We start from the raw sequence: 13,726 nt of genomic DNA, 5'->3' as shown, positions 1-13,726 counted from the left end.
TTCCACCATTAGATACAAACCTTGTTGCCTAGAAAATAATAGTGGCAGACGAGAACGATTGGATAATAAAAAATAAAAGATAAAGGGAATTTACCTGATTGGACCTCCTTTCCTAAATTTCACTATAACTGTAGGCTGGAAAACACCAAGTTTTCAAGTTTTCAGATGACTTGGAACATCTCACTTTGTTTGGCCTGATCAAATAAAGTTAACTCCTTGACACCTGAACCTTCTTTGTCTGAGAGATTTTTTGAACTTCAAGATCGACTTTTACCACATCAGGTGCTGTTTCTTCCTGCCACTCACTGTACAGAGTGACGCCAAGAGAAGCGATCCCTGCACCGGGAAAGAGAGACCTCATGCTCCCAGGTAAGCAATGGCGACATTTTCCCACTGAATGAAAGCTAAGGTTTATCCAAGAAGTCGCTCATGTGCGCGGGGCAAAGAAGCGCACGGTAGAATGAATATAGCGGAAAATCTGTTATGTGAAATTGTCTTCCCCTTGCTTGGGCCCCAAGTGCGCTTGGGCCCCTGGGCCTGTGCCCATAATGTCCATTCGATAATCCGGCCCTGATTTTACTTCTAAACCCCAGCAACACTGCTTGATCCACTCTATATTTATTCATCCATGTAATTCACTCTTAGGCATAGTAAATTAGACACACACATAAACTTGTATCTGAAAGATAAGTGTCTATTTTATTAACACTATATATATTATGTATAACTTTACTTGTAGAAATGTATAGCAGTAAGCATGAAGAGAACTACAGAAATGTGGGAAGGGGATTTAACAATGTCAAGTGATTTTCAGGCCCCATTACAATTAGGAATATTTAAAGTGTAGAATTTTAAGCAAATCTATTAAATATTTTCTATTGTTGTTCAAATGTACTATAAGAGGTTATGGATGCTAAAGACAAAGATAAACAAAGCCACCAAAGAACCACAAAGAGCTGAGGCTCTAGATACATCCACTCGGTCTGTCACCCATGTGTCTGCAACAGATAATGTAATGCAGTTATATTTAATATTGATATATAATAAAATATATATAAAGAAAATATATAAATGAGTCTGAAAATGCACCACACTGTTAAACTAACTGCATTAAAGGTAAAACTTTTAACCTGTTGTCTTTAAAGGCCACTTCAGAGGACCCATAGATATGGACGAGCTATCATAGAAATCCACAGACCTCCGTCTTCTATAAGACGCACAGTGCTAAAATAAAAAAATATAAGAAAGCTTGTATGAATCTTTCAAAATGTTTAAAATTAAAACCAATACTAGTTAATTCAGATCAATCTTCTTCAATCATCTTTTTTGGAGATTAACATTATATTGGCCAGCACTGTAAAAAACAGTGCAAGTCCATGACAACCTATTCAAGCAATTCTTTCAAGAAATAAAAAAATCATAAGATGGAGATGATCAGAAAGGGTTTCACAAACTCACCGCTGAGCAGTCATTGTCCTTTAAAAGGCAAAGGTGAATGGAACAATGCAAGAAGATGCTTTCAGAGGTTTCAGTGAAGGTAAACATCCTGAAGGAGAACCGGCTTGATGTGGACACACCATTCTGCACCAGATCAACTGTGCCATCTTTTGAATTAGGGCACCTGAGAATATTTGAACAACATTGCAATCTTGTAAATTCTTGTAAATGTCTTCTATAGCCCAATCATTACCAAATTTTGTCCCAAATCCCATCAATAAATATAAAATAAATATAATAACTCTTACTCTCCAATAATCAGGTCCCATCGGACATGATAAAGAGGGTCATTCACAGGAGTTGCCCAACATGTGTCGATTAGCAATGCAAACTGTTGCCCATCAATTTCATCAACATTAATTTCCACAAAAACCAGCTGGTTCACCTCAATGTTCACACTGCCATTAAAGGGTTGAGAGAATTGCGGATCCTGATATGGAACCATCCTGACCCTATATGTGCCTTGACCTGCAGGAATCGTCTTGTGCAAATAGCTGTTGAAATGTTCAGTGTTAAGATTACACAAATATACTACAAAAACCATATAACTTTTTTGTGGAAATTATAGTTTGTTCCAAAAACCAAGTAAAGTTCTCCATAGTGCATTGTCTGGTTGTCATGGACCCTGGTGATCTGGAGAGCTCCCAGAGCTGAGATGCAACTTTATTTATAATCAACATTTTCCTCCTTGTGGACATTTTGCGAAAAAATGACAAAACAGCAAAATCACTGTATGCTGTCTAAAGCCACTTTGTTTTGGACACATACCACGATTAGGTACTGTTAATATTAATTGAACAAAATAAGAAAGAAGTATGTCATCTGAAGTGAGTCTCACCTCTCCAGAGGGTTGATTTGTGCATTCATGGAAAAGGTTTGCGTTTGAGAATATATACAGGAAAAAGTCAAATTCAGATAACTCTTCCTGCTGCTGAGTTGAGTTGATTTCACATTCCCCAAAATAACATTCTCATAGATGAAGTGGGTGCCATTCGCCTGTATAGTAATGCCATAACATTAGAACGTTTTAGTATCACACGTGGATCACAAAAATGGGTGTTTAGGTGTTCTCTTGAAGTCTTATAGCTGATGTTTGGCTATATGGCTAACCTTACATTTTTAATGTATTTATATAAAAACTGAGGTTTGTGAATTAATACAAAGCCATTTAGATTTGAAGGTTCAATCAGTGAAATAATACATGTTGGACTGTAAAATATAATTTACCACAAGATTTGTACCACACAAATTATTGTTATCAAAACGAAACTCCACTCTGCCATCTTGGACCGTTCCTTTGCAACTAGGATCACGGAGGTGCAAGACTTCAGTAGAAAAACCATCCTCAAAAAGCTGACAACGGGACAGAGAGAAAAAGCCAGAACTGCTCTCGCAAATTTCAACGGAATCTGAAATAAAAGAAAATATTACTGAAATTTCACAGAAAAGAAGAAAACAATGCAGGAAAGACAATATATTTTATTAAAGTTAATAATCCAACCGTAAGAGTCAGGATTAGATTTGGGATGGCTACACAAACAGCCGTAGATTCCGTCTTTCTCTCCACACCATTCTCCATCAGTACAATTGACCTCAGCACAGGGGTCTGTTATGGTTAACATGTACAGAACTAGTTCAGTTTGGTTTTGTGTAATACAGTATGTACACTACACTGTAAAAAATCCCGTTAAAAAAATGAAATTTTCTTGCAGCTGGGGCGCCAGAAATAAACTGTAAAATAACAAGTTTTCTTATACATTTAGGGTCCTTTCCTGTAATTGTAGTTTTAGTTTTTGACTGTATTTTAAAAATACATGAAAAATCTGAAAAACAAATTACAGCTGTTACATTAAATCTGTAAAAAAACTGAAAAAAATGTTTTTTTTTTCAGTTCAAAAGGTTAGGGTCACTCTTTGATTTTATTCTCTTCCACATTTTAGTTAATATTAGTTCTTCAAAATAGCCACCCCTTTGCTTTTCCTTTTCCTTGAAGTCTCACCTTGTTTTGGAGTACGCGAATTTGAAAACATTATTTTAAAAAAATTTTTGTGTTGTAATGAACAAAATCAATAAATACAGCATCTCCTCAGATCAAAAGGTTTTTAAGATCATAAAAAACATTTCAGACAAGTGAGCCTATGGATGGCAAGAAAAACTTGTTTGTGAGCAGTGCGAGATGAGTAGAATACTTTACCGACGGTTGTGGACACAGTTGTTGTGGACTCTGTTGTAGGAGAAGATGTTGTGAGGTGTCTCACCTCTGAAAAAAGTAAGAATATTACATAACAATCTGTAACTCTTCAAAACAAACCTGAGTAACTGTTTATGTGTAAATGTCTCTACCTGTGCAGTATGCCGAGCAGAGTGTTGGACTGACAAGCTCATAGACATAGTAATCCCCTGGACAAGCTTTTACATGTATGGAATGGGTGGAGTAACAAAAGCACTCATACCAATTAGAAGTGCAGACCTGCCGGGTGACCACACCCTCTTCAGGCTGTGGGTGATGGCCATTGAGCCACAGTGGTTGAGAAGTGCCACATGAGCCTGAAATTACACATGACTCCGGCATCTGAGCATCCTGTCCATATAAGAAAAGTCTATACCAGCCATTCCACTTGAAGTTATAGTCACACGTTCCGTAGTAATATTTATAATAGTAATTATAATTGCTGGTGGATCTCCAGACATCGTACAGAGTGGTATAGCTGTCACAGGGGTCGACATTCGGACTGATGAATGGAACTAAAACAGAAAATTTTAGGAATGGTTACAAACAGCTAAAGGATAATAAACAAAGTCATAGAAAACTACTTATTGCAAGACATTTTCATTTGAAGTAAAATCAGGTGTGTCACACATGTTCTGAAAAGTGAACCCAAAACATTTTGATCGCCCCCAGGTGGCTGGCTGCAATATGGAGCATAAACCCTGCCCCGTCAATGTAAACAAATGAGCTAAAAAGATAAAAAAAATTTACAAAGCTGTTTTTTGTCATTTTTAGTTCTTAATATGCAGATGTATGTTCAAGTATTCATTATCTAATCTTCCTTGATCAATTCAAGCGAAGTCCAGATAAATTTAAAGGGACATTTCACCCCAAAATAACTCTCCTCTCCACCAATAAGCTAGTGTGTGGTGGGCGTTCTGGCGCAATATGGCTGCCGTTGCATCATCCAGGTGGATGCTACACATTGTTGGTGGTTAATGGAGATTCCCCCTTCGATGTAAAGCGCTTTGAGTACCCAGAATATCGCTATATAAATTAAATGAATAATAATTATTATTATTAAAAAATGAAAATTCTGTCTACTCACCCTCGAGTTGTTCATAACCTGGATTAATTTCTTTGTTCTGAAGAAAACAGAGAAAGATATTTAAAAGAATGTTTGTAACCAAACAGTTATGGGGCACCATTGACTACCATAGTAGGAAAAATTACAATGGTTTAGTCAAAAGTGCGCCCGAACTGTATGATTCCCTACATTCTTCAAAATATATATATATTTTTTTGTGTTCAACAGAACAAAGAAATGTATTTCTACTATGGAAGTCAATGGTGGCCAAGAACTGTTTGGTTGCAAGCATTCTTCCAAATATTTTTCTCTGTGTTCATCAGAACAAATACATTTCCCTTTCTGTCGGTCTCTCGACACCGGTTGTGTCGAACCGACAGAATGGGGTTTGTCTTGAGAAACTATCATTTTCTGACTATTTAGAAAAGGCCAATGAAAATTGGCGAATGAAATTTGCATGCCGGGCTCCTCCCCGGATGTCCGGGTATAAGAGGGAAGCCGGCGTGCTCATTCATTCACCTTTTGTTCTTCAGAGCCTACGCATCTGGTGAGCTTCTCTACTATCTTGGTGATCCTTCTTTCTGCTGGAATCTACGACGTGGACAGCGGACGGTCCCTTCCTGCAGTGACTCTCCCCTGGGCGTCTCGGCAGTTCCGGAGGTGTTCGAGCAAATTTCCTTTTCTAAAGGAGCAAATTGCTCCAGCGTGGCTTGTCTTGTTCTCATGGGTGCAACACACTCATCGAGGAGGGGGACGGACACAATGCCTGCTTCCAGTACGCTGGGGCAGACGTTGTGGATACGTCCTGCCCGCACTGCGGGTGGTGACGATTCAGACGTTGCGTCACAGGTGGCTGTGTTCCCACGGGACTCAGCCACCACCTCGTTTGCTCCCCGTTCCGTGGCGGCAGGACTACGGCCCTGCCGTCCGCTATGGCAAGCAGCGAGGGTGATATGAGGATTACTGTGAGCGATAATCCGCCAGCCACGGCTCACGGACCGTTCACACCTCGTTTCGCTTGTCTGACCGTTCCCCAAAAAAGACGGTCCGCCGTCTTATTCCTCAATCACGTATTCGGACACAATGCGTGATGATGAGATGTCTCTTGCAGCATCGGGGGGTGACGTACTGCCATCCGACTCCGACGATTCCTCGGGCTCCCTCCCTCAGGGGGTCGAGCCCAGGAAAAAGCGGAAGTCGAGATGTCGGCCATGCTTTCCCGGGCCGCCGTGAGTGTTGGGTTGTGAGTGTTGGGTTGCAGTGCCCGCACTGCCTCTCCCGGTGCTCGCTGTTGGTTACATGGCGCCTCGGGTTTGAGCGCTGCCCCAAGCCGCGCCCACCCCCAGTGCCGTGTTTACCGGAAGTGCATGAGGAACTTTGTAAGACCTGGAACGCCCCTTCCCGGCACGTTTCATGTCAAACAAAGTTCTGTCACCCTCTCTTCCCTCGAGGTTGAGACAGCTGGAGGATATGTCGGTGTCCGCCAGGTGGAGTATGCCACCGCGGTGCACTCGTGCCCGTAGGTGGCGGCCACCTGGGGGAGCTTGACCTAGACTCCCGTCCAAAGCATGTGGTGTCTCGGCATCTCTGGTGTCGAGAGCTTACATTGCGGCGGACCAAGCTGCCTCCTCTCTCCACGCTATGGCTCCTGCCAGACCAGGGCGTTGAGAGAGCTCCACGAGGGTAAGACCGACCCAGCGCTTATGCAGGAACTCCGCGCCGTCACCGACCTTGCTCTACGAGCAGGTCCATGAGAAACTCCTCTGGCCAATCCTTGCGCAGATGAGTAACGCTGAGAAGGTCCGCTTTCTCGACGCTCCCGTCTCGCAAGGGGGGGCTGGTTGGGGTTACTGTTGAGCCGCAGCGGCCCCGCTCACCTCCCACCCGTCGGGGGGGGCGTGCGAGACCCGCACGCGGCCTCCCCCGGAGGGTTCTCGACAGTAAGAAGCAGTCCTCCGTGCGGCAACTCGGCCGCCTCGGCCGTCGAGTCCCGTGCACTGTCTGCTTCCCAGCAGCCCTGGTCCTCTTCAACGCCCTCCAGCTCTGGTGCCCCCCACTCAGGCGCCCCCCCTGGAGGAGACAGCGAAGAGGAGACCATCGCCCCATCAGCAGCCACGGCGAAGCAGCCGTCATGGGAAGACCTCAGGGGGATCGAGGCTACCATTGGGCCCGACCCCAGCCACATTGCTGGGAAGTCAGATAGGGACGGTTCCTGCCCCGTCCTACCATCAGCTGGGGACCCCTGGGGGGGCAGCGCCCACTTCCTCACAAAAAGAGTTTCCTCTCTCTCTGGGTTTTCACAGCCGTTCCCACCCTCTGGTCGACGGTGGACGGCAACTCGACGTTGCGTCACGGCGAAGCGCAATGTCGAGTATAAACACCAGCCTTCAGCACTCTCAGACAGACAGTGCGTCGATCCGGACAATCGCCAGGCAGGAAAAACAGCAGAGCCGATCTCCTCCCCGGGGTCCTCCCCCGGCAAAAAATCCGTACTGCTAGCCATCGAACCACCCTCCGCGGGGGCGATGAAGCAGATCAAACCTCTAGTCCCCCTGTCACAGCTTCTGGGAGCCTGGTCTCAGCTTCCCAGACTGTCAGGCTGGCTGAGGAAGACGATCCGTCTCGGCTACGCGATTCAGTTCGCTACACGTCCGCCCAAGTTCCGGGGCATCCTTTTTACCTCAGTCAGAGGCAGGGATGCCCCCATACTTCGGACGGAGGTCGCCTCCCTTCTGGTGAAGGGAGCGATCGAGCCCGTCCCACCGGCCGAGATGTTCAGCGGGTTCTACAGCCCGTACTTCATTGTCCCCAAGAAAGGCGGGCGGTTGCGCCCTATCTTGGATCTGCGTGTTCTGAACAGGCACCTACACAAGCTGCCTTTCATGATGGTCACGCAGAAGCGCATCCTGGCGTCCGTCAGGCGTCAGGACTGGTTCATGGCAATCGACCTGAAGGACGCGTACTTTCATGTCTCGATCCTCCCTCGACACCGGCCGTTCCTGCGGTTCGCGTTCGAGGGACAGGCATATCAGTACAGGGTCCTCCCCTTCGGTCTGTCCCTGTCTCCACGTGTCTTTACGAAGGTCGTGGAGGCCGCCCTTCTTCCCCTCAGGAAGAAGGTGTGCGGGTACTCAACTATCTCGACGACTGGCTCGTCTGGGCTCACTCGCGAGATCTGTTGTGTACACACAGGGACCTGGTGCTCCGGCACCTAGATCGGTTGGGGCTACAGGTCAACTGGGAAAAGAGCAAGCTCTCCCCCGCGCAGAGCATCTCCTTTCTCGGTATGGAACTCGACTCTGTCTCCATGACAGCACGACTGACTACAGAGCGTGCCCGGTCAGTGTTACGCTGCCTGAAGTTTTCAGGCAGCCGGCGGTCTCCCTGAAACATTTTCAGAGGCTCCTGGGGCACATGGCATCCTCGGCGGGGGTGGTCCCCCTCGGGTTGATGCACATGCGACCGCTCCAACACTGGCTACAGAGTCGGGTTCCTTGGAGAGCGTGGCACACCGCACTAGGCATCAGCCGCGCACCCGACTTGTATCGAGGCCCCAGGGAGGCCCTACAGTACAGCACTCGTGTAAGACGGATGCCTCCCTTCAGGCTGGGGTGCTGTGTGCAACGGGCATGCAGTGCGGGGGGTGGACGGGCCCCCGCCTGCGATGGCACATCAACTGCCTAGAGTTGTGGAGCTGTGCTACTTGCGCTGAAGAGGTTCCAACCCTTCGTGCAGGGCAGAGCACGTGCTGGTCCGGTCGGACAGCACAGCTGCCGTGGCGTATATCAACCACCAGGGTGGCATTCGATCACGGCAGCTAACACGACTCGCCCGACGCCTCCTCCTGTGGAGTCAGCAGGTGATCAGCTCCCTGCGAGCCATACACATCCCGGGCGACCTGAACCAGACAGCAGACAGGCTCTCTCGTCAGTGGTCACCTCGCGGAGAGTGGCGACTCCACCCTCACGCGGTTCAGCTCATATGGGAGCAGTTCGGTCGGGCGCAGGTGGACCTGTTTGCCTCCCCGGACTCCACCCATTGTCCGCTTTGGTACTCCCTGTCCGACGGTCCCCTCGGTACGGATGCCCTTGCGCACAGCTGGCCGCGGGACAAGAGGAAGTACGCCTTCCCCCCAGTGAGCCTCATTGCACAGACCCTGTGCAAGGTCAGGGAAGAGGAGCATCAAGTGCTACTAGTTGCGCCCTATTGGCCCAACCGGACTTGGTTCTCAGAGCTGGTGAGCCTGACAACAACTCCCCCCTGGCCGATTCCCTTGAGGAAGGACCTCCTTTCTCAGGGGAAGGGCACGTTTTGGCATCCCAGGCCAGACCTCTGGAGCCTCCATGTCTGGCCCCTGGACGGGACGAGGAGATCCTGAGCGACCTACCCCCGGCGGTGGTAGAGACCCTCATACAGGCTAGGGCTCCGGCCACTAGGAGACTGTATGCCTTCAAGTGGCGCATCTTCTCGTCTTGGTGCTCTTCTCACGGAGAAGACCCGCAGAGATGCTCGATCAGGTACGTACTGTCCTTTCTCCAGGAGAGACTTGAGAAGAACCTCTCCCCTTCCACACTGAAAGTGTATGTTGCCGCTATAGCCGCACATCACGACCCAGTTGCTGGTAAGTCTCTAGGGCAGCACGACCTGGTCACCAGGTTCCTGAGGGGCGCGAGACGGTTGAATCCGCCTCGCCCGCGCCCCGTACCCTCTTGGGACCTCGAAGTGGTCCTGCAGGGCCTCCAGAGGCCCCCCTTCGAGCCCCTAGGAGAGGCCGATCTTTCTCGCCTGTCGATAAAGACGGCCCTCCTGGTAGCGCTCGCCTCATTCAAGAGGGTAGGGGACCTACAAGCATTCTCTGTGTCCTCGGGTTGCCTAGAATTCGGGCCTGGAGACTCTCACGTTATCCTGAGACCACAGCCCGGCTACGTGCCCAAGGTTCCCACCACTCCCTTCCGGGACCAGGTGGTGAACTTGCAGCGCTCCCCACTGGGGAGGAAGACCCAACCCCATCCGTGTTGTGTCCAGTACATGCTCTACTTGGACCGCACGCAGGGCTTCAGAAGCTCTGAGCAGCTCTTTGTCTGTTTTGGAGGTCAGCAGAAGGGGAGAGCTGTTCCAAACAGAGACTGGCGCACTGGATCGTGGATGCCATATCCTTGGCATACCGGTCGCAAGATCGCCCCTGCCCCTTAGGAGTTAAGGCGCACTCCACTCGGGGTGTCGCCTCCTCGTGGGCACTGGCTCAGGGCGCCTCTCTGGCAGACATCTGCAGAGCTGCGGGTTGGGCTACGCCCAATACCTTCGCGAGGTTCTACAACCTCCGCGTTGAACCGGTGTCAGCCCGCGTCCTGCAGGGCAACAGGTAGGACCGGCAGCCGTTGGGCGTACGCCTGCGGAAGCCCTTCCCCCTTCGGGGGGAGCAGTGGCGATCCAGCCTCACTTCTTTCCCCTCGGGTAAAGAATAGGCATTCCATCCATCACTAAGCACCCTTCCAGGGGACAGGCTGGGCAGAGCAGCCCTGCCCCCTTAGGCCGGGGAACAGTTGAGTTATCTCCCACATAGCTCTAACCGGACCTAGTGCTCCAGACGTGGTAACCCCCCCTCCGTGGGCTGTTCCGTCTGATGTATCCTCATGAATGGTTCCCACCTTGGCAACCCATGACCTCCCCAGGTGGACTCCCACCTTGCGGTTAACTCCTGCAGTCCGCACATTCTTCCCATGAGTTCTCCCCTGATGGTGAGACCATGTGGTGTCTCCACTAATTCCTCCCTACGGTAGGTAGTGGCCTCTGCAGCGTTTTTCCCCCAGGGGGAATAATGCTTACCCAGTGGCCCGTACGGTGCCGGGCGGCTTCTCGCCATTTAGAGAATTAGGCCTCCGCCCGTGACGGCCGGCGTTAGGGGGCTTCCCAACTTTTTGTGGAAAGCTCTGGGTCCCCCTTCCTCTCCACTGGAAGGTCATAATTTCACGTTAGCGTGTTCGTCTGACTCGCCCAGGCCAGTCAATGTCGCTCCGCAGAGATTGTGACGCGGCCCAGTGCTGTGGCGTTTTCCATAGGAACCCCATTCTGTCAGTTCGACACAACGTCGAGACACCGACAGAAAGGGAACGTCTTGGTTACGGATGTAACCTCGGTTCCCTGATGGAGGGAACGAGACGTTGTGTCCCTCATGCCACAACACTGGCCGCCCACCCCAGCAGTCGGGGGAGGATGCTTTAGGCTCCTCAGACCAAAGGTGAATGAATGAGCACGCCGGCTTCCCTCTTATACCCCAAACATCCGGGGAGGAGCCCGGCATGCAAATTTCATTCGCCAATTTTCATTGGCCTTTTCTAAATACTCAGAAGATGATAAGTTCTCAAGACAAACCCCATTCTGTCGGTTCGACACAACATCTCGTTCCCTCCATCAGGGAACCGAGGTTACATCCGTAACCAAGACGTACTCCCCAGACAAAATGCTGCTATAAATGTAGTCAACGTAGTATTCAGTATACACAATGTGCTAATATATTTATCAAAATTTATGCAAATATAGTTGCTGTTGTCTGTCCCACTAAAATCGAATCAAATAGGTTGACAGCACAGATTTGTTTGGAACTATTGAGCGCTGCATGAACCACGCGACCACACGGAGATGAGTACGACTGTCGTTACTCTGTTTTTCAATGGCTCTGAGTACAACTGTCATAGTTCTGAGAGGATTTATACAAATTAATGGAAAAATATAAATTTTTGGAAAAAAATTGTCTGCAGCTTCATATTAAAGTTTTTTTTACCGGTGGTTGTGAAGGATGAAGTGAAGTCTGTTGTAGGTGATGAAGTTGTTGTTGGGTCAGCCTCTGAAAAAAGTGCATATAACGTAACCACCAGTCATTTTCAAGTGTAAACCAATAGCAAATACTTGAACTTACATTATCACATAACACATTTTAAATGCTTCTTTAATATTTATTTAATTTAAACCCAAGTCTACAGTATATGCCTTTAAGTAAATTTAACCGTTTATTTATTTTTACATTTTAAAATAAATAGTTTGCAGAACTACACCTATAGTTGTGAGACGAATGATAAAGATGTATGAAAAAAATTATAAGTTTTAGAAATCAAAAATGATCCAGCTTTCTTATTATTAATTAAAGTGTAAAGTACTTTACCAGTGGTTGTGGGGGGCACAGATGTAGTGAGGTCTCTAACCTCTGAAAAAATGCATATAACTAAGAGTCATTTCTTAAGTGTAAATCAAATAAAGTCATTGTAAAAGTGTAAATCTCTCTACCTGTGCAGTACGCAGAACAGGAGGTTGGACTGACAAGCTCATAGACATAGTAATCCCCTGGACAAGCTTTAACTCGAATGGAATAGGAGTAACCACAGCATCCATTCGAATAAGAAGAACCACAGACCTGCCGGGTTACCACTCCATCTTCAGGCTGTGGGTGATGGCCATTGAGCCACAGTGGTTGAGAAGTCCCACATGAGCCTGAACTTACACATGACTCGGGCATCTGAGCACCCTGTCCATAATAGAAAAGTCTATACCAGCCATTCCAGTACATGTTATAGTCACAAGTTCCATGGTAATAATAAAAGTAATTATAATTGCTGGTGGATCTCCAAAAATCGTACAGACTGGTAAAGCTATCACAGGGGTCGGCATTTGGACTGGTGAAAGGAACTGTAACAGAAAATTTAACAGGATGTTTAAAAGGGGCTAAAAGGAAGAAGAAAAAAAACATTTTAGAAATTAAAAAGTCAATAAAACAACATATTGCAAGACATTTTCAATTGAAGTCAAACCAGGTGTGCCGCACATATCCTGAAAAATGAACCCAAAACATACTGATCGACCCCATGTGGCTGTTATTAGTGGTGAAATTGGGCACCAAACTGGTCATCTGGTTTGCTTGGAATACAGTTCTGCTACAATTAATACAAAAAATAAAACTTAAAGTTTTTTCATTCTTAAATGCAGTGACGCATGTTAAAATACAAACATGAACTGCAAATATATGTCTGGTGATGTGAAATACCATGAAAAATATGTAATTTTAATTTACAAAAAAAAAATGTTATTTAATGTTTTTCCTACATCCCAGCTGCCAGAATATTATAGTTTTTACAGCATTTTTTGCAAAATCCTATGTTTGTTTTATGACATTTATGCATGTCAAGAAAAATCAACTACAAAATATTCACTAAAATGTCACACAAAAACGTTTATAAATCCACACAAAACCATACAATACTTGTAAGGCACTATAAACCCCTCAGTCTCCCCTCAAATGGTGAACACATAAAGATATGCATTTTATGAAAGCAGTTATTAGTGGTGAAAATGGGCACCAAACTGGTCATCTGGTTTGCTTGTAATACATTTCTGCTAAAATTATTAAAAATTGAAAATTATTCAATAAAATTGTCTCTTGTCATCTTAATGGCAGATTTGGGAAAAAGTACAATACTTTACCAGTGGTTGTGATAGGCTCAGATGTGGACACTGGTGTTGTTGTTGCCTCTGTTGTTGCAGCTGAAGTTGTTGAGGGATCAAGGCTTCTACTTTCTAATGTGACGAAGAGTTTTAAAATACCATCAGTCATTTTAAAAACAGGTATGGAATGACTGTACTTGAATACACTGTTAAAATGCCATTTTACAGAATTTTTTNTTAAAAATTGAAAATAATTCAATAAATGTGACTATTGTCATGTTAATGGAAGATTTAGAAAATAGTACAATACTTTACCAGTGGTGTGATAGGCTCAATGTGGACACTGGGGTTGTTGTTGCCTCTGTTGTTGCAGCTGAAGTTGTTGAGGGAACAGGGCTTCACTTTCTAATGTGACAAGAGTTTAAAATCCATCAGTCATTTTAAAAACAGGTATGGAATGACTGTACTTGTAAACTATTATAATGCATTTTACAGAATTT

General features: G+C 46.5%; 1 protein-coding gene across 1 annotated transcript; it reads right to left on the bottom strand.

Moving 5' to 3' along the window:
• Window positions 1-772: 772 nt before the first annotated feature.
• Window positions 773-12,395, bottom strand: LOC130550037 (uromodulin-like). Its single transcript, XM_057327375.1, has 12 exons — window positions 12,075-12,395; window positions 11,953-11,994; window positions 11,575-11,637; window positions 3,841-4,242; window positions 3,692-3,757; window positions 2,999-3,103; window positions 2,725-2,906; window positions 2,336-2,493; window positions 1,746-1,991; window positions 1,459-1,621; window positions 1,131-1,224; window positions 773-998 (listed from the first exon to the last, which is right to left on the bottom strand). Exons 1-12 carry the CDS (start codon window positions 12,352-12,354, stop codon window positions 895-897), a joined length of 1,905 nt encoding a protein of 634 aa, XP_057183358.1. The 5' UTR covers window positions 12,355-12,395; the 3' UTR covers window positions 773-894.
• Between the last annotated feature and the right edge of the window lie 1,331 nt (window positions 12,396-13,726).

This window comes from Triplophysa rosa, unplaced genomic scaffold (assembly GCF_024868665.1).
Source record: "Triplophysa rosa unplaced genomic scaffold, Trosa_1v2 scaffold222_ERROPOS91263, whole genome shotgun sequence".
Taxonomy (NCBI): domain Eukaryota; kingdom Metazoa; phylum Chordata; class Actinopteri; order Cypriniformes; family Nemacheilidae; genus Triplophysa; species Triplophysa rosa.
This window is presented reverse-complemented; position numbering and strand designations above follow the sequence as displayed.